We start from the raw sequence: 27,940 nt of genomic DNA, 5'->3' as shown, positions 1-27,940 counted from the left end.
ATTTTTCCCAACGCTGAGTGACACAATATGATATGTTTGCGTATCAAATCACTGACGTGTATCAAATCGCCGGTTACATTCCCCAAATCCCTACTTCAGTGTCCAAAATGTTCAAAAAACAGGGGCAGAAGATCTCCTCTGTGAATAACCGATCTGGAAGTCCCCGAAAGCGCTCATTCTGTAGAGTTCATAAGGAAAGCGATATATTATTTTACGTGAAAGCGAGGGAAAATAAAAATTGAGTAATAGAAATTTGGGTGTTCTTCCTATATCCAGGAAATCGTGCCGTTTCTGGAGATCAGCTAGTTTAAATGGTCATTTAGTATATTTCACTCAATTTCGTTGGCTGTGAGACTTATTGAACTGAGAGGATGGTTTCCATCATGGACAGACTCGAAGGTTTTATTGGTCGGGCATCTTTAGAAGGATTTATGGATTATGTCAACATATGGCTGTAGACCCTCGCCGCGACTCCACATCACCCCTAAGAAATGCCAACGAGGTTCAAATTTGAGCTTTGCCAGGGAATTTTCGGATCTTCTGAGACATTTGGCGCGACCTCCCAGAACCTCCGAATTAAAGGGAAGCGTTGCTTTATTTTCTAGGGAAATTTGGAACTATGTGTTAATGAATTCTTAACAGATCAATCGTATCGTTTTGTATTGAATGGCGCTTAAAACCATCCTCGTGGCTTTTGTTGAGGCCTCCAAGAAGTCTCCAGAAGAAAAGCGTACTCCCGATAAATCCTGATAAAAAATACTCATATTCCTGGGCCGCTATAAAAACCCCTTAAAGTAATTTTCTTCGAATCCGTAATAGTTTATTGCGATTATTTTGCGTTCAATTTACGCCCTGACAAGTTTCTTGTTATCGATTTTATAAAAATTTATGGACCAAAAACGGCCAATGGAAAGACTATATGGGGCCTAACGAAACGTGAAATAAATGTGTTGCCAAGGAAATTGAACTCAGTCGAAAAGTCCGAGACCCTCTTGCTAATATTCGAAATGTTTTCGCTGAAATTTGTTAGAGATTCCGATCTCAAACGTACAAAAAATGGACCAGCAGTACGTACCATGCGCTTGGCGATTGACCCTCGTCCATTTCACTGGAATTTCCTTTAATAACTCTTTTATGACGAACATTAGACTCAATCGAGCGCGACCGAAAAATTTCCACTAATCCGATACAAACTCAATTAGGCAGTCTCGACTTGAACCGGATAAGAAAATGAAAAAGTCCTTAAAGGAAAATGGCCCAATTGAGGGAACATTTTCTTCCATTTGTTGAAAATTAGCTGGTGAAAAACTACTAAGATAAGATCGGTGCTTTCTCTCTTCAACAGAGCTTTGCCGATGTGCCCGAGAGAACGTAATAAGACGTAAAACGGTAATGTAGACAAGAAGATTTTTAGGTTTGTCTGGAGGATCGTACGAAAGTATGGATATTGTTACGTCTAATACAAAAGTTTATGTGTGACCTCGTTACCTTCGTGCACTTGCCTGTATCAATTTATCATCAATAACAGACTTATATCAAGTACCTAATCAAGTTTTACGACAGCAATAAAGTTGGTTCGAGGCTGCTGCAGCACAACTTTGTAGTTTGGTGACAATAACGCGCCACCTGGAAACATACTCGATCTAAAACTTTTCCGAAATTCCAACGTGAAATTCCCCGAAAATTAAAAACTGAATTTATAACAAATCGTCGGTGAAAACAGTTTTTTGTGACTGTTTGATTTAAAAATGAAAGGAACATCGTTGTAGGCCGAGGGGGATGAATTAATAATAAAGTGGATGACTTCGCACTTCAGAGAAGGAAGTTAGGGAAATAAGCGAAAGCGATAGGCCGTTCCAGCTCGGATATAATTTTATGGGAACGAGCAGTTTAAAGGCAGTAATAAGGAGATCTGGTTCTCCGCAGGGGTTTCAGAAAGGCGACAATCGTGATTTTTCAAAGTGCAACGTTTTAATGTACCGACCGTTTCAATTTGGGACGTTTTGACAAGAAAAACCTATTTCGTGTCTGAATAGAAGAAAACTGATTTAGGTGTCAAGCGCTCGGTTTTCTGGAAAAGTTCGACGTCAAAAACCGTTTCCCGGCATCGTCACAGCCCAGTAAGATATGGTAGGTTTTTCGATTTTTGGCGATTTTCAAAATGGTTCGTTTCTCAAAAATCGGGCCCGCGACACCCGAATCAGTCTTCCGTTATCTAGTGAGAAAATAGGTTTTCCTGTCAAAACACTGCAAACTGAAACACCCTGTATATGTAAAACGCGTTTGGGCCCGGATTCGGCCCGTGCATTCAGTCAATTTCTAAAGACAAAAGCCCACATTCAAAAACAAAATCTCTCATTTCTCAAACTGAAAAGCACCCTCAAATCTGTAAAATTCTGTTGCGAGCTATTCACCCGCACATTCAATTCTCAGGTGCGACGTTTCACTTCTGAGACGCGAACATGAACTTTCCTTCTTACGGCATCACGCCTTTCGTCGCAACAAAAATGTTTCCACTGTAAATTGCTTAGTCTGCTGTGAGGACGAGAACTCCTCACACTCACTTCCTAGTAGATAAACAAGTCTTAAGTACAGGACCCGGCTTTAAAGGATCGGAGTCTCTCTTTCACTAAGACGATTGACCGTTTTGCGGAAGCTTTGGCCCTCGTTGCAATACTAACACAACTACTACCACTGGTAATACTAGTCCTAGTGACCTTTTGAGTTTAACTTCGAGAATTATCGACTTGTTCGAGTGAAATATGATCATCCTAAGATCAGCTTTGAATTAAAACCACCTCCGCGTCCGCACCTCCACGTGGTAACCCCTGAATGCCTCCTTCTCCGAATCCGGGTAACCAATGCCAGAGGGAAAGCTAGCAGACGAGAAAACCGTAAGGACGAACGTTCAATGGGTAAAACCGGGGAGTGCCTGCACGTGACCCTGCCTAACGAATGATCTATTGCATCATTAGCCCCCGCTCTTGCAGCAAACACGACAGGCCACAGAAGGTCAAGGCGAAAAAACGAAGGAACAAACGCCCGAGGATGGCCATGCACATTTGGGTGCCACAACGTAAAGGGAAGCATTTCAGGAGAAAAGGCAAACATGCGGAGACGATTTCCATTGTGAAAAGAAAAATCAAAAATTTCTGTCGGGTGCATACGTCAGGATGAATAGCAACAGGATGCAGGGCCAGAAAGGCAAAGACAAAGTGATTGAAAGGAGAAGGAGGGGGAGGAGGAGGGGGAGGGGCGTTTTGCAAATTAGAAAGGACACGTATCGGGCATGGAGAGGCGCGAATCCATCACAAAGGCCCTCTCGATTACACGAAAGGCCAAAAGGAACAACAGGACCGAAATGAACCGAATAGAGAGGTGTTGTAAAAATACAACACATGAGGACAGCACGGAGTCAACTAGCAGAAGGCGAGTGGAGTAGATAATAGTCACTGGCAGTCCTCGCCGACCCTGACCATATATCCCTCTGGACTTTGAGAAAGTGCCTACATTCTGAGTTCTATAGTCAATATTTTAGGTATGTTTGCGAACATCATCGACTTTGGGTCCCATACGACTTTGTACTCATGAAATCATAATTATAAAAGAACGGACTTAAAATCGGCCTGGTGCAGCTTAGTTGCTCATCAAATGACAGTTACAATGACTGAATTTGTAACGAATAAATTCGAATTTTTCCGGTTGATTGTCTAAACGACTGCCGCATTTTATTATCTGTTCTGTGAGGTAATCATGCTAAATCTACAGGCAACTTTGGGTTATGATTCCCACATTCGCATCTACCTGCTTTCCACATAGAGATACTTCATTGTTAAGCTCCCATATGCATCAAAGTTTTTAGTGCATTTGACCGTGAACTGCAATGGAAACTTCGCAAATCCTCACCAACAAGCATAAAATAACTCTGCAAATGTTTGTACATCGTTTCAAATTGCAACCCAACCTCGGCTACCAGAACTTAGTTTTATGGTTTATTATTCCCACTTTATGAGTACGAACTTGGAAAATCGCAAGATAACCATTCCATTTGTTTCGATTAAACCTTCTAGACCGATGGAAAGTTTCGGACTAGTTTTGTGCAGTATCATCTAATCTAGCATTTATTGAAAGTGAAGCAATAGCAGAAATGCTAGCAGAAATGCCCTTAATATTTGATTTTGCCCGTTCCTGAAGCAGATATTTCTCGACATGCTTGGAATCTTATTTTTAGGAGTGATTCAATTTAAACAAACCTACCTACTTTTAGGGCCAAGTTGGGGCTTCGCTGGTAAACCTACCAGCAGCAAATTTGCCGCGAGTTATTGAAACTGAAAAATTCATTGATCGATTTCAAGGTTTGTACACGTTCCCGGTGTGTGCTTAGCAATTACCGTTAAAAAAATATGTAATATAAACAAACTACGGCAAAAATCAACGTAAATAGCCAAATTTTAGCCCCACCACGGTTCTAATTTAAAGCCACGTGCCCTTCTCCTGAATTTTCTAAAATCGTCCGTTTTCAGGTCTTTGGGTACACATCATTTGCAATGATTGATTGCTTTTACAGGCCGAAACTCCGTTTCCATCTTGCAGAAAATCCTGGGGAGTATCAAACACACCACCCCTAACAAATCCCCTATTTCCATCCAAATGGGTTGACAGCTTTTTTGGGAATGCACGGAAATTGAATCGGTTAAAAAAGTACTGGCGTTTGGGGGTTTATTTGATTTAGAAAATTTGGTTTCAAAACAAATTAATCAATTTCCAGAAAAGCGAATGGACTTTTATGCGAATGCTCGGGCAAGGATAGGTATAACTTTAAATTAGTTTTTTAGCAGGAATGCAGTAAATTTAATTTTGAGACTTGTTCATCGGTTATTTGCCCTGGAAACCGACTTATTTTATGGTCAGAATCCCTGAGAGGTCCAGATTTTATTTCCAGGGAACTTAATGGCGAACTAAACAAGATATACAACCGACTTTAAATAGCCGTTTGAACATTTCCAAAAGATCTCTTCTTATTCACCAAGCAAGCATGTATTTTAATAAGCGAAAGCCAGGCCTTCCATGAAAGCTCTTTTGTGGCAAAGTCTTATTAATCCATTCTTCTCGAAAGAGGGTTTATTTTCAACTCGAATGCCTCAGTTTATTTCGCGCTTCATTTACCTCATAACAAAAGGGTCAATAGTAAAAAGGTATCTCTCAAAATTAAGCCGATTTTGCGAAATATAAACCAGGCATTAAGGTGGTTAATTATTCATTGAGCTTCGACTTAATGAGATTTTTTTCTTATTTTGAGCGATCATTAAATGTGGTATCGATTCTCTCTGATGTTCAGTAAGCTGCGAAACCACAGACACTCAAATTTATTTTTACGGACGTTTAAGTACGTTAAACCCCGCTCGCATACGTAATTTTTTCAAAATAATTACAAAAGTTTTCTATTCATCCTCTTGGTTGTCACATAAAGTCGAAGTTGTCCCTGTTATCCCGCTTTGAAGCTTTTAGAGTCGCTTCTTGAAAGACTTCCAAATAAGTCGCTTACAATGTGAATCGCATATTAAGGCACTTGGGCATTCCTCAGAAAAATCATATGTGTCCTATAAAGTTATTTCCTTTCGTTGGCAAGACATTCGGGACATTCAGCATATTGCTTTGAAGCCAACTTGTTGACAGGCGGGATTCTAAAGAATAATTGCCTCCAACAGGACGGTGAGGGCTTTTCCTTTTTTTAAATTGTAAAATCCCGTAAGGGTGATTGCATCAAAACCTTATTACAATCATTGTTATGGTTAACAATGAGACAATTCAATTTGGCCAAATTAGCAAAACCAGTTTCGGCTATTTGCATGGAAATTAACTCATTGTCCTTGTTAACAACGCTTTTGTATAATCGACCTAAGGAACAGAGCTTGTTAGTGACTTTTTGCCTGGTAAATGCAATTTTAAAGACGTAACTGATAATAGGTTAAAGAGTTTGCAAATGTTTCTATTCGTACGATTGGACATCAAACTATGAATGGACCCACGCTTTTTTCGCCTCTTGATTGTCTTCCCCTAAATACCATTATTGGACAGTTCTTCCGAGTAGTCGCATTTAGATAAAATTATTTCTCTGCGTATACATGTTTCTCAATACGGTTATGGTTTTAAGCTAAAAGCGCCATAATCAGAGCAGGCGGCAGGTGGCCTTAGGCGTGGCCGCCCACGCAGCCTGCATTTGAACGAATCACAAGGCTTTATTTTGAAGTTAAGATGTACGTAAGTCAACTGATCTGGTATATCTGAAATCTCAATAAGTGTTTTCGCGAATTTCGGGAACGTCGACTCAATTCTCTCGAAACTTTTTTCTGACTGAAACACGTTCTTTCGCTTCTCCAGTAAAATTCTTCTTCCTAAGTTAGAGCAGTTGCGAATGATAGGTCCGAGGCGTACCTATTTGACCTAATCAAACACATGCGGCTACTTGAATCTAAAATTCGATGGGCACTATGCACGAGAAATGTGTTTAAAAATATTAAATTATGCTGTCTGAATGACGCTGTTGCGGCCTTTTCCTGCTTAGTTCGTAGTCTATATCGACTGAAAAAGAGTCCAATCTGAACCTCAGAGATAGAAGCCAATTTCTCAAAAACTATTTGTGTTATTTTTCTATTACTCCTGCTCCAAAGAAAACATTGCCTAGCGATGATATTTGCTTTTGACTATGCCCTGTCAGTTTGGAGCCGAAAGATAAATATAAGCGTAACAGAACTTCCAGAATGGGAAAGTGCATATGTAAGTGTGCCGAACTTTGACGATACTCCTTTTCTGAATATTGGGAAATAGAAAGAAATAACGTTAAACTTTAACTAGTCAATAAAAGCCACATCAACAAGAAAATACAACAAATAAAAATAGAATCGCTACTTTCCTTTTCCTCTATCAATCAACTCAACCTATGCTCATTCTGGTTTCCTTTATATTATTCCCCCAAAAGAATAATGTATCTAGCGTCACATTTATTTTGATCGAGTATATCTGCTCGGGGAGAACGTTACCCCAAGCAATCCATTTTGATCATAGCACAATGTATAAAGAAAAGGTAATTTCTAGGTAGGTTGTACCTCTGCATAAACACAAGATACTTACGTTGATCTGCCCTTTTTGTTTCGTGTCTAATCGATCCGCGGAGGACCTTTGGAGGTGGCGACTCAAGGCGAACATCTCGGCCAGCCGAGAGCGAGTTTTGCCCCCTGAAGAGGGTGGTTCGACAAGGGGAACCGCCGGCGCCACCTGCTGGGGACTTCTTCTCCTCGCGTTTGGAAACACCAAGTGCTCGATATCCGGAGTGTATCTAAAAAGAAGTAAAGTGCTCCTCAATCTCAAAGATGATAAATCAATTTAATGAAGTTTGATTTATTTTCTTTACAAAATACACGAATTAATTTCAAAGTAAATTTGATGGGAATTGGCGATATTCCAAAAAGCTCTAGTAAACCTTCGGGGGAGGAAGTTCAGGGATGGCGGCATTGACAAGAATTATGGAGAAATCTAGAGGGAGGGCGGGGATATTTTTATTTTCTTGTAGTGTCTGACTTCTGTGGGATAAATGCACATTGCTTCAGCCGTATAAGTAAGTAAATAGGGAGAACGAGCGATGCTTTGGTAACGTTCCAGTTTACATCGCAGCCAGATGAATTGAAGTGGATACAATAAAAGTTTCCATCCTGAACTCGGCGACTTGTATCGCTTGCACCACCATCAGCCAATAATAATCAATAACACCATCAATGGGACAAGAAGTGTAGTTTTTGACTATAAAATTGGCAGCACTAAGATTTAAAGTTGTACAGCAAATGACAGTCTTTTTCGGTCAATTTCTGAATCTGTCGTGGTTTATTAACGTTTTGTCGCAAGCCGGTGATCTTATCCTTAAAACTACATCCTATATGGCGTTACCGGTAAAACGGTCCCATTTGCAACGTTCCCATTTGAATATCAAATTCTTCCCGTTTTGGTGCAAACACTAAACAGTTTTACAAATAATTGTATGATAGAAAGACAATGTAAACCGGTAAAAGCCAAAATTCTTCCATAATCCCCAATTTATTACGTGTCGCCCTGCCTGGTTAAAGCCGAGCATAACGCCTTGTGACGTCGCACCTCTCCGACAACGCCTAGCGCTTTCATAGGAACTTTTATTTGTCTCTTGAATTTTTTCATAGAACAATTTACGTGATCTTTGTGAAATCTTATACATATGACCATTTTTAATAATTTTGTAACATCCCGAGAAAAAATCTTTTTTTTACCTCCAAGTTATATTATTACGAATTCCAGCCACTCACACGTCTGCACATAACACTTTTTCGGGAACATAACACCATTTCTTGTAAGTTATAACATACATATTATTGTCACAGGAGTGTCTGAGGGAGCTTAATTTGAGGTCAATATAACGTGACTACCACTTCAAAGATATTGACGACTGTGTAGCAAGCTAAAATCAACAGTTATAGCAGAAAGTATGTAACATTCGTTCTATTAGTGTAACTCGACTCCTTTGCTTCTTCTCCACACTAATGAAAAATAAAGTCACACATCGGCGCTCTGTGTGTGGTCTCATTTCTGCCTAATCTCATTTGCTCCCTAATGTGCCCTCATGATACTCTTCTAACACATTGAATATGACAAACAACATATCCCTTTCAGTCACGTTCTCTGAGGAGACAGACCCTCAAATATGCAGTATATTTATTCAAATATAAAAGTTGCTAATATTAACTTGTGACGCTTTGAACCACAATTTGTGAATTAAATTTCAATACTCCTGTCCCTGGTCGGTCTAAAATGTAGATTTCGCAGGGTAAATATAATTTTAATAGGAACCCACCTCACTATAGGAGAGTTTGGATTTAGCATCAAATAAGCTTTCTAAAATGAAACAATGTTGTAAATTAAATGCGAATTTCAAGCTTACATTGGTTCCACGGTAACAATAAACCGCCTTAGAATGTCACTTAAAATCCAGTTTATTGTGAGCACGTCAAATAAATATCATGCCAAACGTTAGTAATAGTTCTATTCAAGACTTACATCCTTTACCAAGGCAAGCTATACATTGGAGCGAGATGTTTTATTCAGAATTCGAATCGATAAATTCCATTTCTGGAAGACTCTATTTATTTGCCTTACCAACACTCCCTATTGTACTTCACCTTCACTTTGGAATTTTTGATTGGTCGATTTTGGTGCTTTGTCGATAAGATTTCTTAATAATAATTCCTTGTGAACTTGACGTCTACGCCAAGGAATTTTTAATTTTCACTGATTTGAGGAGCAGGAATGCTTATTCCCCTGTTGAAACAAGACCCTGACGAATGTCCCTTATAAGTTTGTGGTCAATCTTCAAATGGCTTTGTCCATCACTCTATAGATCTCTCTGCAATAGCTTTCCGTGCGCAGCACCAAGGGCCTAGATTAGCATAAATGTCTCAGTGATTTATGGATGGGTCTGTTAACAAACGTCCGAATTTTAGTTAATCAGTTCTGGAAATAAAACAAGAGCCATCGCACAGGCCCATAAATATGGTTTAATAACTTTCGCAGCTGTTGCCACAATTTGATTAATTCTCTTCTATGCGGTAATAATGATAACGAGCGACGCTGAACACTCATGTGAATATGCATGTAATGGTAATGGCACACTCTCTTTCAATTTATCGTTGAAAACAGGAACATTTTGGGTCGCGATTTTTGTTCTGATCTATAAATTCAAACGGCTGATGGAGCAAACGAACAGTCGAAATTGACAGAGTAATCTCATGATGGTAAATAACAAAATAAATTGTTAATCTCATTTATCTCTCATCTGGTTGAGACCAGGGCCCTAATGAAGCACAAAAGATAAAACCCGGTTTAATGACACAGTAAAATAGAGCGATTTACAGCAACCGCGATAAGGATGTTGACAGGAAAATCAATGAACGTTCACACCATTTCCCAATTTGCATGAGTGTGTTCTATTGCTTCGCCCGGTCGGCATGGACATCGTAAATTTTGATTATTCAATTTCAATTCCAGTGTGTCCGCACTTAAGGGCACAACACTGAAACACACAAAAAATTTATTCAATTCGCCATTTGTTAGTCCCTTGGGGATTGCAGTGGGGTTACTACAAGACAAAAGGATTGGGGGAACTAGGAAGGAATCAACTGCAAATGTTTAGTAAGAGAATGAGGCAGCTGGTGAAATACTTCCAGCAGGCTAATTCAAGTGAGTTTGGAGAAAGAAAGGCTCTGGTGAGGAAATAGAACAGTGAAAGCGCCTTACGTTACGAGAACAGCAAGAAGCTTGTTACGAGTGGGACGAAAGCTTGCGACCGAAGCCGCATACACACTTATTATCAGAAGTTTTGTCAATATCGTCGATGATTTGCTCTTAACATGGGAAAATTTACCAAAACATCATAATAACTACATTTTCTCAAAGTATTTTTTCCGAGGGAACTAGAAAAACAGACAAAAGATAAACAAAGTTTTCGCCCGACATGTCTGATTGGGGTAACGGAACACTCGAAATGCTCTTTGAAAATCCTCTGACCTTTGGAAGCCAAACAGAACTTATCCATTAAGAACGCTATTTCGTTTTCGTACAAAAATACCAAGAGTTGATACTATTAGCTACGTAAAAAAAGTCTCGGAATCACATCTGAAGGCGACATGAAATACAGATTTGCGATATACTGACAATTGTTCCCCGGTAAAGATGTACCACATACTACTTATCATAAGGATTGCAACACCTATAACTAATACACGTACGTATTTTAATGAAACTTTATAAATTTATCGACAACAAAATGCAACTTTCGAGTCGACAGAAGTCCAAAAAGTCTTTAAAATTCTAATAATGTGTATAGCCGCCTTAGAAATGTACACACCCATCAACTAGTCTGGACATGCTTTTAAGCAAATGATTGAAGTCCTCTTAAGTTAGTATTTTCCAGACAACTTGAATCGCATTTCACAACTCTTCCAAAGTACGTCGTGGATTCTCCAGTGTGGTACCGCGTCTATCATATGTGTTCTTCGAGGGAAAATCGGGAGAGCGCGGAGGCCAAGGACGCGCATTGACATTGTGATGTTATAGATGAGCTATACAGGCAACTCCATTGATTTGCTGGAAAAGCACGTTTCCGACACGCTGAATGTGTGATATAGCTGCTGGTTCTAACACTTCTGGTGTTTAACGCAAGGCATTACACGTAAAATTTTCTCAATTATGCTACTACTGCTATTAAATCCGTATGCTAATTTTAGTTGAATTTCATGCATTAGTTCTAAGTGTTGCAATTTTCATGATAATCGGTGAATTTAATTGCACAAAAAATTTGCTAGTGGAGACGTCAAAAAGGAGGAAATATAAGCAAGTTACCGCCTGTACTGCAATATTCCAATCAAGTTAAAGAGTTCCTCTTTCGATGGAAAAATCAAATTCAGAAACTTCCGATTCAAATAATCTATATCATATATACAAATCTACATTCCTTCCGTGTCCTGAATAGAAATAAAATTGTGTTACACCCGCGTCGAATGGAAGAACAAAGGAACACGATAGAAGAACACAGGGAAAAAAGGAAAATTAGTTTCTACACTTCATGTCTAGAAAACACTATGGAATGTCTTTTTTTCATCTATTTCGTCCTCTTTCGCAACGAAAATGGCAGTAATTAATGCATCGCTATCACCCCACCACCATATCGAAATTAAGCACTTTCGATTTTTTACCATCGTTAATATAACTAAATAGAATCTTGACCTGTGGAAATGTGTTGGACTTGCGGAGAAGGGCATACCTAAGGAACAAAACATCACCATTCTTCAGGGCATTAACTAGGTTTGTTGAAAAGTTGCCCAGGTGTGAATGGCTTTTCCATTACGAGTTCCAACGTGCCGCTTGACGAGGAATAGCCGCATGCAGCGGTGTCCTGAAGTCGATCCAAAGGCATTTGGCTGTGTGTAGAATATCAGATTTTGTTGAGGGATTGATGGAGATCAAGAACGTCGCACTAATCTGCTATAATTTTGAGCCAGATGTACATATCCTGCCCTCATACAGATCAATTTTAGATACGAAATTCATTTTTACGTCGTGTGTTCTGATTGCCTGATTATAAATTCGATCAATAATGAAACTTGTGCGAATCAAATTTGTAGATTATTTTCCTCTCACAACGTTAAGAGACATTCCATTAATATCTTTATGAGCGAAATAATTCTGTGCTGTATAACGATTTGCAGAAAATATGTTCGAGTGCGTGATTTAAACTCAAACTTTTGCAAATGGAAACATTGAGAATATATATATATATATCAAATATGGAGAAATGCATGAATGGAAATTTCGCCGGAGTTATGTGTATTTAAGCATTCAAATTAAATACAAACTTCAGTCGCAACTCTGTCGACCTTTTCAAGCTGACATTAGCCGGGACGCCTTAATACCGGTCATTTACGGGAAAATTGTTAAATTTGATATGTTGGTATTTTACGGTTTTTCGGCACTCCATTTATTGATTTAATTCGCGAATCACTCCAAGACTCACATTCAAACCCTTCACACAAACCTACTTTTTGCTACATTTCGTAGCGCAACTATTTGATATAACGTATCTGCTTTGTATTCATAGGCCACCGCGCCCATCCCTATTGTATCTACCTATGTATATTGAAATTTCAACCCTCTAAACGAATATATTTGTTTCTCTTTGACGAGGGTATGCCGAACTAGCATCCCTCAAGACTTAACATTCCGCTAATCTGTTCTCCATTGTCGCCACCCTTAAGTTCGAGCTTCACCCTCGTTAGTACTAAATTGTTCACCTGGAAATGTATACTTCCCGGGGTACACTCGATGCTTCTTAGGGGGCAGATAGAGGCGTTTTTCCAAAAGAATTCGTGATTGTTTAAACTAGTAGTGTGCGGTAAAGCATCTTTGTCGGCTGCATTTGTTACGTGAAGGGAGTACTTTACCGCACGCGTTCCAGCCAATCAGAAGTCCTCGCAATTGATAGGTAAGTAACAGCATAACTAATGGGAACATCGACATGTTAAACTGATAGCCGAGACTAGGAGGCGTCAAAGATCGACAATTTTTCGTACGAGATGCGCATATTTTTTTTTTTTTTGCAAATCAACATTAATTTAAACGTGTAAACATAATCTATGTGGGGACAGCCATAGGGGAATGTCTCTGGGAGAGAGCACCGAATCAAATGCGTTGTCACGCACGAGGTCGGCACGTGCTAAATTTCATGCATAAGAAAACATGCCAATCGTGCCGAGCCGATGCAACGCTCCTTTATTAAAACAGTTTCGGCATCTACACAGTAAACAAATACTACATATGCACTAAGAGATGATAAGTCTTCTTCGACTAACCACCGAGTAAACTCATTAGCACGTATGTTGGAGTAAGGTCGGGTTGAAATAAGGAAGAAGTTTTAAATCGAAAACGTACGTGCACGACAAAAAATACGTGAATAGACATCTGGAACTCAAATTTGATTCAGCCCGTGTTTTCATGAAATATTCACTAGGAAGAGTGAACTCAATACAAGGTAAAAACCCCAAAAAACGTTCATTCCCATTATGTCTCACCCTGGATCCATTCTCACAAAGTCCTGCATGCTGATCTTGGTAGAACTGGTTTTGGACGTTTGCCTGGACAATGCAGTTGTTTTCCGTTTTACATTGAACGGTAAACGCTGGCTGGACGAAGAATCAGCCAGCTGCATTAGCCGGTCGCGGATGTGCTCTAGGTCGTCACGTGACATCGTACCACTTCCGCCCCCGGCTGCGCGATTTTTCACTTCCAGCTGCGCATTACGATCGGAGGGTGGTTCACTGTCGCGCAGACACAATCCTCACTGTCCAGTGTTCCAGACATCTGGAAAACAAACATGGAATATACAATTTTACTCTAGTTGGGAGTGGATTTTTCGAATCGATATTTGAAAATATTCCTTTAATAAAATGTCAGTTATATTGAAAAAAGCCACTGCTGTTTCAATGGAAGCTGCCGAAATAAACTTTGCTATGCGTCCTTGAATTTACTGTCTTGACCAGAAACGACAACACAAAGCTGCAAAGCTCACTTAACAATTTACCATTTCGCCTAGGTTTTCTGGAGAAGTGTATAATTTAGTTTAAATTTTCTTTGCCTCGATGGTATGTGTCTTCGCAGTCCCTTTTTTCAAATCTTAAGGATACTTGAAATGCCCAACAATACAGAAACTTTAGAATCGGGCAATAAAAAAACTAAGTGGAAATTCTGATGTGATTTCTTACCACTTCTGGAACTCTTTTTCATCTGGAAAATTTACTATTTCTTCCAGAATTTACGTTTATTTTTCAAAATGTCTCTTCTATTGGAGAGATCAGATGAAGGAGCCTAACTCTCTTCCACAAGAAAGGGACGTACAAATCTTACACGAGTCTCGTGAAGAAACTCCTAAATTCAGAAAGTATTGAAAACTGTTAAAGTCGATTTGCGCTGAATTCAGTCCGAAGCAATATCCCGCTTTTGAAGCCATTCTAAGCATGAACTATCTCGAATTAATCTAGGGGTGGTTAAGATCGTCAAAACTTATTATTTGGTCGTCGAGTTCGGGAGGTCAGAATTCTTAAAATTATCCCTAAGGCTAGTTTTCGTTAACTTCAGTCAATATTTAGTTACTCCAAATCTGACTAAACCCGACTTTTCCTTCGGGGAATTCGAAGCCTCAAAGATCTCATTATTAAAACATTGTAAAGTCAAATACACTGGTCTAAGTAGAATACCGTTAGTCAAGTCTCACTGAATTTCGGCTACGTTGATGTGACCCTCGAGGGTCTAAAGTATCACAATTCCACCTTAAAATCGGACTAAAGCGAATTAACATAAATTGTGTTCTTGGTGTACTCTTGGCTCGAATGAATCTTAACTATTTAGTAAAGTTCGAATCTTTAAAAATCTCCGTTTAACGTAAGTTTTCGTGAACTTTTTGGCATTTACCTGAAATAATTGCAACCTGTTTTCCGAGTTATTTTGAATCCGGACTGTTTTGGAGAGAATTGGATCTCTAAGGAAATAAAACGGCAAATTTTAAAGGGTCGCCCTGCGCAATTCCAACTTTAAAACATGTTGAATTTAAGTGAAACCATAAACTACAAACTTTCATTAACAAACTCCAAGTTAACCAGACATTGCTTCTAATTAATTAGTTTGCGGAATAAATGAAGGGGCTTGAACATTATTGAACTTGTCTCAATAGGCCACGCCCTGTTTATCGCAAGAAATGCAGGGAGTAAAACTATACACATGGAAGCCGCTCTTGTAGAGTGTTTGGGATACTCATAGATTTCTGGATATTGATTAGGAGAATATCATCTGTTGTGTGTAATTATTTCGTTTTTGGGAGTCGTGCGTGAGACGAAATTGGAACTAATTGAAATCTCAAAGTTTTATGCTCCCTATTGGTAATCCCACCTAAGGATGGGCTTTTAACTGCTATTTACCTAATATGAAATAATATTCCAATGGAACAATTGTGGTAAATTTATCTAGTTAACAACGATATACCAATACCACATTCCTAGAATTAATTATATGGCATTTTATACCTATTATTTCCCACTTCCTTGTCCTTTCACATTGTTTCTCCAATTTTTCAGACCCTCACCAATTTTCGGTGAATGCTACGCTCTATACTGGAAGTCTTAATTGAATTATCCAGTATTCTCTCACTTTGCCAAATCGTTCGTCTATCGCAGCAAACTATATTGTACCATTTTTAGAATTAACGAAGGTGCTTGGGGAATAAATTGCCTTGATAGTATTCCATAAATACTAAAGGAAAGCCTGAAATACGAGTGAAAAGGTTTTTTTGGGTGGGTAATAAGGACCTCCGTGATTTTTGGTTTTCTTCATACAATCAAAGAACTACTATGAATTATAGAGGATTTTTGTTTTATTCTAGACCCATATTGGGCAGTTTTCACGTGACTTAAGTGAGATAAGATTTTCCACTAACTCGTGACGATCGCTGAGCCAAAGTCAGATGATTTATGATTACTGGAAAATCGTGGAAGTAAATCGAGAATTGGAAAATCATAAAACAAGTGAGCTCAAGTCAGTTGAGATTGAGTTTAGGATTTTATTTTTCCCTCAGATTCGTACCAAATCGTGCAATATTTACCCCATTCATATGCCTCATTTCCCCGTGTGAAATACAGGGTGATAAAAAAAAATTCTTTAAATTTTTTCCTAATAAGTCCATTTCGGCATTAAATATTTTTATGAAGGTTGAAAAGTGCAAAATAGGTGTAAGGACACATCTTTTTAGCGAAAAACAATGTTTTTAAATTCACCAGTGGCACTCGCTTAATGTGGCCCTGAAAATTTTAAATAAAAAATATGATACGCCACGGGTTTTTTTTAAATAAATATAATTTTTCCAACGCTCCATATTTCTGTGAAGTAAACGCCTCTTGAATATTTTCCGTAACATTAATCATTTAACCCCCCCTCCCCCTCCAAAAAAAAAGATTCACCTCCTGAATTTTTTACATTCCATTATGGAACGCCCTTATACATTGTAATAAAATAAATTATTTATGAATAACTGAGGAGCAAATTTAATTAATAACAAAACAACACGTGTGTTCTGCACAGGTAAACAGTGACAAAGAGCCCTAGTGTCCTTGAACTTAGAGAGATCGTCCCACCTGTGGATATTATCGACAATAATGATAATGTAAATTGCTATCTAATCTACATACTCCAATTTAAGAGCACACTTACAAAAGCAAATACGTAAACCGTAATTTATTCATTACTAATATTGATTCCAACAGGGTCACGCAATATTTTAAAAATGAAAATTGTCATATTATTGTTAAGTGTTCTTTTTGGGGTCTCTCTTTGTGGTAGGGCTAATCTTAAGACACCTTTTTGTCTATATAATTCTAGTAGTTACAGATTTGACTGCTGACGATGTAACAGTTAAGGGGATAATAGACGATATCATCAACGCAACAATAAATGACATAGTGAGTACCCTGGATGATCCCCTAACACTCAATGCTTCCTCCAACACTTTTAACGATGCCATTTTAACGTAAATAACTAAAAACACTAATCATCAATTTAGCAAACATTTTACCTATATTTCTAGGGGCTGGCTAAAGACTTCTGATTTCGTTTTGAAAGGGCTCAAATCAATTGTGGCCAATTACATCGATGTAAGCTACAACACGAATGGGACTTCTTCTATAAACTTGACCGTTACTTTAGAGTCTTTGAATCTGTTCAGCAACTACGAAACTAGTTTGCTCATAGGCCAGCTGTTCCCGTTCTCGGGTAAAGGAAACATAAGGTGATTTTCTATACGGAGATTTTCAGCTGAAAGTTAAAAGAATTTTATTTTGATTTTTAGTGCAAATTTGGATTCTTTCAGTGTTAAGTTATATACATTGGCAAATGTTACTTTTTTATCAAATGTGAGCATAGGTAATTTCAAAAACACTACAATCGATATCCTCATTGGAGAAGATACATGGGTGAGTTATACAGTTCTCGTTACTACTGGATTCTCTTGATAGGAGATACATCTGCAAAACAATATAGCTTATGCTACATATAATTTTGATTGCAATGGTCAAATAGAAGTAAGATGAATAGGAATAGAAATCGAAAATAGAAAATAAAAAAATCGCATTAAAATAACTGAATATTTTCAAAAAATCTGTATTGGGTAGTAGGTACTATATTTTCTAGTACTAATTGCTGAATTATTTCAGATTGATGTAGAAGGAGCATGGAACAGTGATGAAGCTAGTAAACTTATAAATGAATACTTGGCCACATTAGTACCTAAAATCGTGGAGTATATCGACGTCAACCATGTTAAGATCAGTCAGGTTTTGAGTCCAATATTGCAAGAACTGCTAGAGAATCTTTTCGGGGGAGAGTTCGTGTCAGCTAAAAATTTGGACAATACTCAAATTGAATTGGGCGTCTTTCATGACCTAATAAACAACTAATAATATTTTATGTAGGTGATATGTCTTCCATAAAATCAGAATTAGGTCAACAACATGAAGACCTAATCAAATCTTCAGTTACCGTCAAGAGCTGATCTTAGAAGTAGTAGTAGTAGTAGTAGTAGCAGTAGTAGTAGTAAAGCGGGAGAGGAGCAAAGCCCTTAATGGTCCTTTTCGCTCCTCAATCCACCCCTTTTCACGCCATGGGGGCCCCTCCCCATCCGCAAATCCGCTCAACCTTTCTATGTAGGCGGAAATCCTGTCCCATTCAAAAGTGGAAAGCTCCTCTGGGAGAAAAAAAAGCGGCTCCGAAAACCGTGTGTTCTTAAGATACTTAAGCTTATGCGAGTTTTTACAAATTCGATTTGTTAAATTATGAGACTCAAACTACGATATTTCTGATCCTAACGATATTAGTGTTTTAAAGTAACCAGAGCCGAGCTAAATCTTTAGAACTCTACGGTACCTTCTGCTCTGCTATGCACAGGGAGTTTTAGTGAGTGTAAGCAAAACACACAAAGAGACGATTGATAAGTGCGAGGGAGATAGACTGCCGTCGTTGACTCGCAAGCGGCATGTCTTAATCCGAAGAAGGATCACGTCACAAAAGGTGTTTGTTTCTCGATTAATACGTTCAAAAAATACCATCTCCACCGTGGTATTTGTTGTAGTAAGGCTACATAAAATTTATTCATGGGAATTATCCTCGAAGAATTGATTCAAATTTGCATGTATGTGCGTAATTTACATCCTCCCAAATCACGAAGAACTACATCCATCCGCAGGTTAAGGCGTACTGCTTGCGTGTTAACGAGGATAGCCAATCGTTGACGATAGAAGGGAAAACGGTAGTCTTCCTTCCTCGCACTTATCAATAGCCTAATTGTCTCTTGCTTTCACTCATTGAAACTCCAAGTGCATACCAGCAAAATAGGTACTGTATACAGATGCTCTGGATTCGAGTTTTTCAGAATTTCAGCCTTAAAAATATCGTCAAAAAATCATGTGCTGAAATAAAATCGAGTAAAAACTCTCATATCCTATAAATAGATATATAGATATCTGCCTTACAATACTCTGTTTCCATCACTCGCATTCTGGTACCTTTAAATGCATTGCTCGATACAAGGAAACCAAAGATGTCAATACTGTCAATCTGGATTTTCCATAGAAGACAGAAACCGTATTCCAGTTTTCCTCTTTTATTTCGCTTAAAATAGGTCACAACGGCTATTTCCCTGTTTGATAATGGGGCATGAATCATGTTAGGTTTATTTGAAGCAGAAGGAAAATGTGATCTGTTAACGTTCTTTTTTTGGTACGGCTGACATATTGCCTTAGTCGGCTCTTGTGGGGTGACATAGGAACCCATCAATCTAATAATAAATTAAAGGGTGTCTCATTATTAATGTCGTATTAATATCTCGCAGACAAGGGTTTTTTGGGACATTTACATTTATAAAGCTTTTAGGATCATAATTAGCACTAAATTGAAAGTCTCGGGAAGAAAATTTAAAAATGGAATACATCATCAGAGAGTGTAATTATAGTTTTACTTTTTTTGCAAATTTTTATACTCTTACAGATTGTGTACTTGAAATAAATTCCCAACTCTCTCTCTGGATAACTGAAGATAAGAAGTTTCTTCCAGTCTTCTTCAAATGCCGTGAAAAAATAAATATATTCCTTGAATTGAAAAAATTATGATCAAATGTGATTCGGAAGTCTGAAAGTAACGACAGATAACGGAACAACCTCTGGGTCGAAACACATTTCGTTATCATGAATGAATAATTGAGCATCTTCTTTTGGCAAACAAAAATAATACGTAAACAAAAATATCGAAACCCCATCTATAGATTCACTTGCCTCGCAGCTTCAATTCAATTTTATTCGAAAATCGACGTTTCGATTATTTTTTTATTTATGGTGACCCATATTCGCTTTTTTGAATAAAGCAGCTGGAAGTAGGACTACGGGCAAAATGGCTAATAGAACTTCACTTCAGCTTAGTCATTTTATGTTTCCATGTAATTTTCAGTCCGTGAACTATAAAGCTGTCCAAATCTAAATATAGGCACACAATCTTCTTTTCCATCATGTTCTAAAACTCTTGTCCTCTATGAGTTTACAGATTACAACGATAAAAAATATGTATCCAATTTTAAATTTATCGGAAGATTTAACCATTTTCTATTAGTCTCTATCTTTAACGTGTTTAATTACAACTAAATATAATAGTTTGGGTTTAAAGTACTTACATATTTGTAATTTTCGAATATCATCACACAGGGAAGGGAGCAAACATGGATAAGGTAGATTTCAATACCCTTAGTGTCAGGAACAGATCATCCTGACAACCACCCTAAAGAGTAAATTATTGAAGGGCTTCTAAGTTTAGCTCAAACATAGTTTCCATGGAAAATTAACTCAATGTTCATTATCTAGCCTATATTTCCAAGTTAACAAGGCCTTTTTGTACCTGCTAAGATTGGCCAATGATAGATAATGGGTCAATGTAGAGTTACAACACTTTTCATTCACATGTACAAATAGCCGTAGGCCAGTTAGTTTTTTTTTTTTTTAATTATAAAATGCGTCGAACCCCTATCCACACATCCACTTGTCTCGTAGCTTCAAATTCAATTTTATTCAAAAATCGACGTTTCCATTACTTTTTCATTTATGATGACCTATATTCGCTCGTTTGTATAGAGCAGTTGGAGTAAGGGTTTAGGGAAAAATGGTCAAAACAGAATTTTACTGCAGTTTATTCATTACCCCCGTCATTGGAATCTGTAGAAGCAAATCCCATTTCGAAAGGTATTATAAAACTCCCATCCCCCATTCGTTCATAGAATAAATCTATCAATATATATGAAAGTAATATCGAAACTCCTCACGTCAGTAAGAAAATTTAGCAATTTTTCACCCAGAGGCCAAATTTTATTAACATCCACAACTAACATATTGAGTTATTAATATCCATAACTAACCTGATAGTTGTTACTACAATGGCCACTATGTGTTAAGTGCAGATGCAACTCATAAATATATTATCAGGCAATCAAGGGGGCACGCATTAAAAGGACAGATCTCAAAATCCGGACTAACTTCGACTCAATCCGCATCGAAACCATCGATATAAACGTACTCATTTATGATGACCCAAATGCTTTTATTTGAATACAACAGTTCGAGTGAGGATGCAAAGCAAAATGACCAAACGAAACTTCACTTTAATTTAGTCATTTTATATTTTCATTTAAATTGCGCAGGTAATTCGTATTATAATGCCTCTGAACGCAACAAAGTTTCCGAAATCTATAGGAACATAAGCTTCTTTCCTAACGTATTATGAAACTCCTTCCTTTCATCCGTTTATACTGAAATATATGTGAAAGCAATATTGAAATTCTGCAATAGAGGAGACACATTTGTCCATTCTTTGTCTACAAGATGAGAGTTGTTGACCTCCGCAGCTAACCTGTTGGCTATTACTACAATAAGTACTATGCGCTGAGTACAGATGTAGCTTTTAGATATAATAGTATCGAGAAGAGAAAGGAGCATGCATTGAAAGGGTAGATTTTAAAACTGTTGCTGACAGAAACAGATCACCCTGAAAGCGCATATCGTTTCGATTGACCCAAAAAGTGGTCCCTTTGTTCTCGAACAGTAAGCAGGTATTAAAGCCCTCAAATATCTACTCCAAATATTACTATGTATAAATCTACCAGCATGTTGAAATATGCATCTCAATAATAGCAAATTTTTATATATATTAAATAATACTCTACCTTAAAATTTCTCGTTAGCATAAAGTGACAATTTCTTCACTGGCAAATAATCGCACTTTGGAAAGAGTCATTGACCCAAGAAATTGGACAAGCTCACACATAAATCTCACTTTTTCCATATCGTCTGGCCATGAGTGCCGTTTACACTACGACGTTACTACGGACAAAATTTTGCGTGCACGTGAGAATCGCGGGAACAAGTTTCGCGGGACGCCACTCTGTCTGCCAGCGCCGAAATACTGTCGATTTCGCGTCTCGAGGCTGCTCACCAAATGCCATGCGCGTCTGCAATACTTCTTTGCATCCATCCTACAGGAATGGTTCAATTTTAAATAAGTTTACAAATAGAAATAGGCACAGTAACATATTTCAATTTATATTTAGTTCACGCAAATTGAAAAGTAACGGTTTGGATAAAACAATAAAAAAACATTTAGAAATAGGGCTTGGTATCACCACCCAGCCTTCAGAATGATGATTGATGGATATTCATTAAAATCCCTTTCAAAAAGAAAACACGAGGGGTTCCATTTTACGATTACACCAAGTGAGCATCCAAAATTGCAAACCGTTAAACGACTAATTAATTAAAAGCAACTTAACTTTTATGTAAATATATATGAAAATTTTGAGGTCTTGAACTCGGAGTTAAAACGGGGACAAGTGGAATGTACCAATAGAAGTCCCACAAATATTCCTGGAAATTCGAAATTTTCTGTTCACCATTTCTTAAACATAACAAACAGTTGCCATTTTGTCAACAAAACATACTCAGCAATGCTTGAACTATCGTACGTTAAGATTTTATTCGCGATGCTCCAGATTAGTTTAAAACTATTAGATATGAAAAAACCTGGCTTTTATGAATCAACAGAAGTTATACACCTTTTGATCTATAGCAAGAAAGCCCTAGACCAATTATTTTAACATCTAAACAGCATTACTTGAAAAGAGTAGATAGAGAGGAATCCATTTTCCCTTTATTTTTAGTGTAAAAGTTTAACCAATGCGATTCTTATGCATAATTTACTTCGCTTCCTTTTGTGGTAGTAGTTCATTGCTTTTCCTAAAATTTATCGATCTTTTGAGTGCCTTTATATGAGTATCATGTCTCCAATCATGATTCTCTAAGCCACTTATTTCTCTTACATTCCGCATGAGTTTTCTATGCATAAACTGGATGATGGTTTGAGACAATTTGATGTTAGGCTTGAAAATTTTTGTATTACTTTTATCTCTGAAATTTAAAACTTTCGAGTTCTCCGTAATTAAAATCACATTTTATTCTTGAAGTTACATAATAAGCGACGCCTCCAGTATTTGCTTTAATTCGCGTGTTCTGCGGTTCTATATTTCATGGAGATAAGGGAGACAACTCTGTACTGTAAATGTAAATGTATATACCGACTCCGAAAAATTGTAAAATGGCACCAGAATATCAATAACAGGAATGACGTAAAAGAGACTAGTATGACTTTATTAGTAAATAAAAAACTTTTTAAAGCTTAAAAACTAAAAGATTCTTTATTCGAAATTAAAATGACACGTTTACAATTTACACTTCATCCATAATAAAACCGGCACCGGCCTGGAAATAAATGGAAAGGAGAATTTCCAGACAAAATACATTTCATTTACATTCCACTGCGCACAAAGCACGGTTTGAAGGCAAATGAACCTTAAGCTGTCCAGATAGAGAGATTTTTTTACGTAGCATCTCTTTTCAATTTACCAATTTTCGAAGAGGATAAGAAGTTTCTCAAGGAGAAACTAAAGGAAATAATGGATATTAAATACCCCAGGCATATCAAGCCTTTAAAAACATTTTAGGAACTATAACTCTCCTCAGGGCCGAATTTTCAAGACATCCAAGATTTAACTTTGGAAAATTGTTTTAGTACATAATATTTCTAAGTGCAACTAACACCATTAATATTGTATGCTAAATAATCCACATGTCCGGGTTTATACGAAATATTGTTCTTTTTAAATGAACTCAAAACATCAATCAAAGTAATGCATTGCCACCCATTTTGATTAATGTCGATAAATTCCAGCGAGTGATGATCAGCAATCACAGAAAATTCACTTTTCCTGGCCGAATCATCACCTTTGGCGTACTCATTTCCCAGCTGATTCCCTTGTAAGTACAAAAATTTCAATCGTGGCAAGGAAATCCCTATCACTAAATGAGGTTTGATCCGCAAAAGATCATTTCTGGACAAATCTAATAAAATCAGGTTCTGCAATCCTGTAAATATTCCTGGAGACAATTGCTGCAGTTGGTTGTTGTTGAGGTACAAATGAGTTAATTTAATTAAATCCCTAAAAGTCCCCATTGATAAAATGGAAATTCTATTGTAGTCCAAACACAGTAGCTCCAGATTTCTCATAGTTTTGAAGCTATTTACAGCTACTGAGTCAATAGCATTTTGGGACAAGTTGAGCTTCCTTAGGGAATAAAGACCATTTAGTTCCAAGTCCAATTTCTTGATTTCGTGCTTGGACAAATCCAAGCTTTCCAGAGAAAATAACGGTTGAAATATGCTCACATGATAAGGTCCCATTTGCTTTAGCATGGATATGCGTCTCAAGTTAAACAACCCTTGGAACGCCAATTTGTCTATGGAAGACGCAATGGAATCTTTGAATACTAATCTTCTGAGTTTATAAAATCCTTTAAACTGCTCCCCATTTAACTTCACTAAAGTCGAATTTACTATCAATAATTCTGAAATATGAGCGGTTTTGATGAATTCCGAATTTAAAGTAGAATCAACAGACAGAGTTAAACTTTTCAAGGAAGATATACGTGCAAAGGGGTTTCCAGAAAACACCTTAACAAATACGTTGGATAAATTGATAGAGTGTAAGTCTTTGCATTTCCTAAAATCCTCATCATATAGGACTTTTATAGGGTTATATGAAAGATCTATTGAATTTATAGTAATTGAATTCTCAAAAACACCTTGCAGGGAAGAAATATGATTTTTGGACAAATCCAAGGATTCAATATAATTCAAATCACTGAAAACTTTGGGTGAAATATGCCCGATGTTTGAGTTTGCCAAATTAAGCCAAAAAATGGTAGAATTATAAAAAATCGAATCATTCAAGGAAGTCAAATTATTATGACTCAAGTTCAACTCAAAGAAGGTTGCAAAACTCAGCATGTTGGAAGATATATGAACTAATTCAGTATGAGATAAATCTAATCGTTGAATTGGAAAATCTCTAGAAGAACTAATGAAAGCTCTAATATTAAAGTTGACCGGATTTATACTTGGAATTCTACAATTGTTCAATATCAGCTCTTTCGCTACGCAAATATGATGCAAACTGATTAATGAGAGGTTGAAAATTCCATGAGAATTGGATAAATCTAAAGCTATGCATCCAGTACCAATAAGATGGATGTTACTGGGAATTATCCTTAATTTATCATTATTGTTAAAACTTAATTTAATGAGAGGTATGCCGGGTCCCCTCCGATGGCGCAGAAAAATAGTTGTTAGATTCGGATTTAAACTTAAATCGTATTGGTTTATAGCACTGTTCGTAACGAAAAAAGTTTTTAAAGCACAATTACTTAAATTAATTAATTGTAATGGCTTCCCTCGACCCTCAATGTAACTAAAAAAATTGCTTTCGTTAATAAATTTGGTGTTGTCCATATTTAGGTGCTCAAGGTGTCTTATCTCATCCAGAAATTCAAAATCACTTATATTGTTCCCACCGAGCCCCAACTTCTTTATAGAGGAGAATCTGGATAAATGCTTAACCACCACGTTTTGAACTGAAGAATTAAAAATTCTAACCGATTCTACTGACGAAAACCGATCTACTGCTAGAGGATGGAATAACCAGTCGTCCACTGTTGGCAAATAGGAGTCAACTATTTCAATATTAACAACAAATGTACGTTCAACTGGGGAGATTTCGGCCATTTCTCCAACATTCGTAAATATTTCTGCAAGATACTCTTCAATCGTCACATTTGAGCAAGATATAACGAGCTTCTTTTCGTCTTTGATGGTTACAGTGCATTTATTTCCGTTCGCCAGAGAAAAAATCAGGACAAGGATGAGGCATAACATCACTGGGCGATGGTGAGTAATTTGTCGATGCACTGAATTAAAAATCATTTTTACCCTGAAATTTCGTTGAAATAATGGATGGAATTGCGTATTGATATTAAAACATACCCGTAGTCACACAGCTTAATTACATTACTGGGATTTGCGGATTTTATTGCATAGTGTCACAAGAAATCACTTTTTTACACCGTGATATTTTCTGGTAGCACTAAAGTATTCATGCCATTGTTAGGTATGTAAAACAGAAAGATTGTAAATTACAAGTTGTAATTTGCATTATTCAAAGTTTATTTGTGTGAAAGTCGTGAACTGTGGGACAAGAATAGTAGATGCCTATTTAATTTCTAGTTGGGTTATTTCGTACCACAATTGCGTTAACAGCTTTTAAAATACGGTATTTATTTATAGGAAATATACATACTAGGTCCATTACAAAAGGGTTCAATGTAGAGATCTGGATTCAGCGTGGGAATCTAAAGAGTGCAAAATATCCTGATGGCGATATTTCAGAGGCAATAGTACTCTATAAAATAATTTTAAAAAACTCATGACGCAAACGCAAAATATAAAATAAAATGTGAAACTGTGCCACGCTGTATATTTAAAATGGTGCATTTTTGACTATGGGTTTATTAGGATTTTTTCATTATTTTATAGAGTATTCTCGCTCCCAGAAATATCTTCATGATGGTATGTTACACCCACTGTACATAAAACTTTAATATACTTAAATTCATAAAAATAAAAGGGCGCTTTAAGATTTTGAAGTGATTACTGCACTGGATGGAAGTAAATTGGAAGAAAAGAAAAAGACCGGGAGGCACGTAAACTTTTATAGACCTAAAACGAATCAACTGTTAACTTGGAGTTTATTCTAGAACTCGGTGATGAATCAAACTTTAGCTCATAACTCACTGAGCGATTCGATAGGTAGAAGCGATCAAGGCGACATTAATAAAGAATGAGTAAGAAGTTGGTAAAATCTTGAAAACCAGAGACAGCCAAGGAGATGAGAGAGTATACAAGAAAAAAATGCCTAAACCCTATGAGTTTTAATTAATGGTGCTTCAGAAGGAAAGTAACAATGAGACTGTAGCAAGCTGCATAAATTAAATTCATTAATATTTTTCGGGCACCTCCCGCGGCTATAGTATCACTGACAATGTAATGACTCGATTGCCAGTGCAGTACTTACTGAAATATGTATGTGATTTTAAGATGAGTCTGGGATATATTACGTTGTTTGTAGCATTTTAAGCTAATAATACACCCTCTCTAAAGACTCACTATTCGAATTAGATAACTCAAATTGCCAGCTACCGCTCTTCATATAATATAGCGAATGCTATTGCATTCAAGCTCGACCTAAACTTTCATCGAATGTCCATGATTTGGACATGAACCAATGCGAAATTCCTAATCCTAACTCTAAGTAACGTTCAGCAATCGAAGCAAACCGAACTTTTGAATATGAAAAAAGTGATTGCATGAATCAAAACGAAGACTTGCAAATCTCAAATATGTGTAAGTGTGTATTATTTGTTGGAGGTTGTAGTCTGTGCTAAGTAAATGAGTAAGTTCACAATAAAAAATTTTCTCTATTGAAATCACGAATGTATGTTTTTCGCTTGGTTGTAAAAAAAGTAATTTTATCCCTGTGGTGCATCTTCATATTCTCGTCAATAGGTCCTTAAGCAAAATATGTCGAAAGCCAGAGCCAAAAGAACATGCAGAACATAAACTGGTTGGTAGTCTAGCCTCGAAAAACCGAAAACGCCGATTCCCTCGATTTGACAAATCGCAGCTGATCGTCATGATGGGAGTGCGCACTGGACTTCCACTGATGCCAAGTGCATCTGAATCTAAGAAAAGTCAAGAACTTTCGGTTTTATTGTAACGAGAAAACTGATTTCAAACGACATTAAAATTTACTCACAATGTAAAGTTCGAGATAAACAATGATATGATCTAGTAG

At 37.2% G+C, this 27,940-nt stretch overlaps 3 protein-coding genes across 4 annotated transcripts in view; 1 reads left to right on the top strand and 2 right to left on the bottom strand.

The window, feature by feature from the left end:
• The window catches only part of RhoGEF3 (Rho guanine nucleotide exchange factor 3), a 104,432-nt gene extending 82,194 nt beyond the window's left edge, over window positions 1-22,238 (bottom strand). Inside the window, exons 1-3 of the mRNA XM_066282253.1 lie at window positions 21,869-22,238; window positions 13,644-13,932; window positions 7,132-7,336 (exon numbers count right to left, since the gene is read on the bottom strand). Coding sequence (XP_066138350.1) covers window positions 7,132-7,336; window positions 13,644-13,819 — 381 coding nt within the window. The 5' untranslated portion in view covers window positions 13,820-13,932; window positions 21,869-22,238. The remainder of the gene's footprint in view (window positions 1-7,131; window positions 7,337-13,643; window positions 13,933-21,868) is intronic.
• On the top strand, window positions 16,833-18,078 carry LOC136339215 (uncharacterized). 2 transcript variants are annotated; one of them, XM_066282272.1, is made up of 5 exons: window positions 16,833-16,952; window positions 17,005-17,143; window positions 17,201-17,401; window positions 17,462-17,585; window positions 17,826-18,078. In XM_066282272.1, exons 1-5 carry the CDS (start codon window positions 16,901-16,903, stop codon window positions 18,066-18,068), a joined length of 759 nt encoding a protein of 252 aa, XP_066138369.1. In that variant the 5' UTR covers window positions 16,833-16,900; the 3' UTR covers window positions 18,069-18,078. The 2 variants fall into 2 exon arrangements, with proteins under 2 accessions (XP_066138369.1, XP_066138368.1); XM_066282271.1 differs by having other exon boundaries at window positions 16,860-16,952; window positions 16,999-17,143.
• Window positions 22,239-23,373: 1,135 nt separating the features above from the next.
• Window positions 23,374-26,197, bottom strand: LOC136339189 (insulin-like growth factor-binding protein complex acid labile subunit). The gene is made up of 2 exons (XM_066282212.1): window positions 26,074-26,197; window positions 23,374-26,020 (listed from the first exon to the last, which is right to left on the bottom strand). Exon 2 carries the CDS (start codon window positions 26,011-26,013, stop codon window positions 23,779-23,781), a length of 2,235 nt encoding a protein of 744 aa, XP_066138309.1. The 5' UTR covers window positions 26,014-26,020; window positions 26,074-26,197; the 3' UTR covers window positions 23,374-23,778.
• Between the last annotated feature and the right edge of the window lie 1,743 nt (window positions 26,198-27,940).

Source organism: Euwallacea fornicatus, chromosome 5 (genome assembly GCF_040115645.1).
Source record: "Euwallacea fornicatus isolate EFF26 chromosome 5, ASM4011564v1, whole genome shotgun sequence".
Lineage (NCBI taxonomy): Eukaryota > Metazoa > Arthropoda > Insecta > Coleoptera > Curculionidae > Euwallacea > Euwallacea fornicatus.
The sequence above is the reverse complement of the archived record's forward strand: the minus strand, read 5'-3'. Positions and strand labels throughout refer to the sequence as shown.

Bases quoted from the DNA above. Each gene is read 5' to 3' on its own strand.
- LOC136339215 (XM_066282271.1), top strand. From the start codon at position 16,901: ATGAAAATTGTCATATTATTGTTAAGTGTTCTTTTTGGGGTCTCTCTT. The intron at 17,402-17,461 runs GTGATTTTCTAT...TTTGATTTTTAG, and splicing joins TCGGGTAAAGGAAACATAAG to TGCAAATTTGGATTCTTTCA. The intron at 17,586-17,825 runs GTGAGTTATACA...GAATTATTTCAG, and splicing joins TCATTGGAGAAGATACATGG to ATTGATGTAGAAGGAGCATG.
- LOC136339189 (XM_066282212.1), bottom strand. From the start codon at position 26,013: ATGATTTTTAATTCAGTGCATCGACAAATTACTCACCATCGCCCAGTG.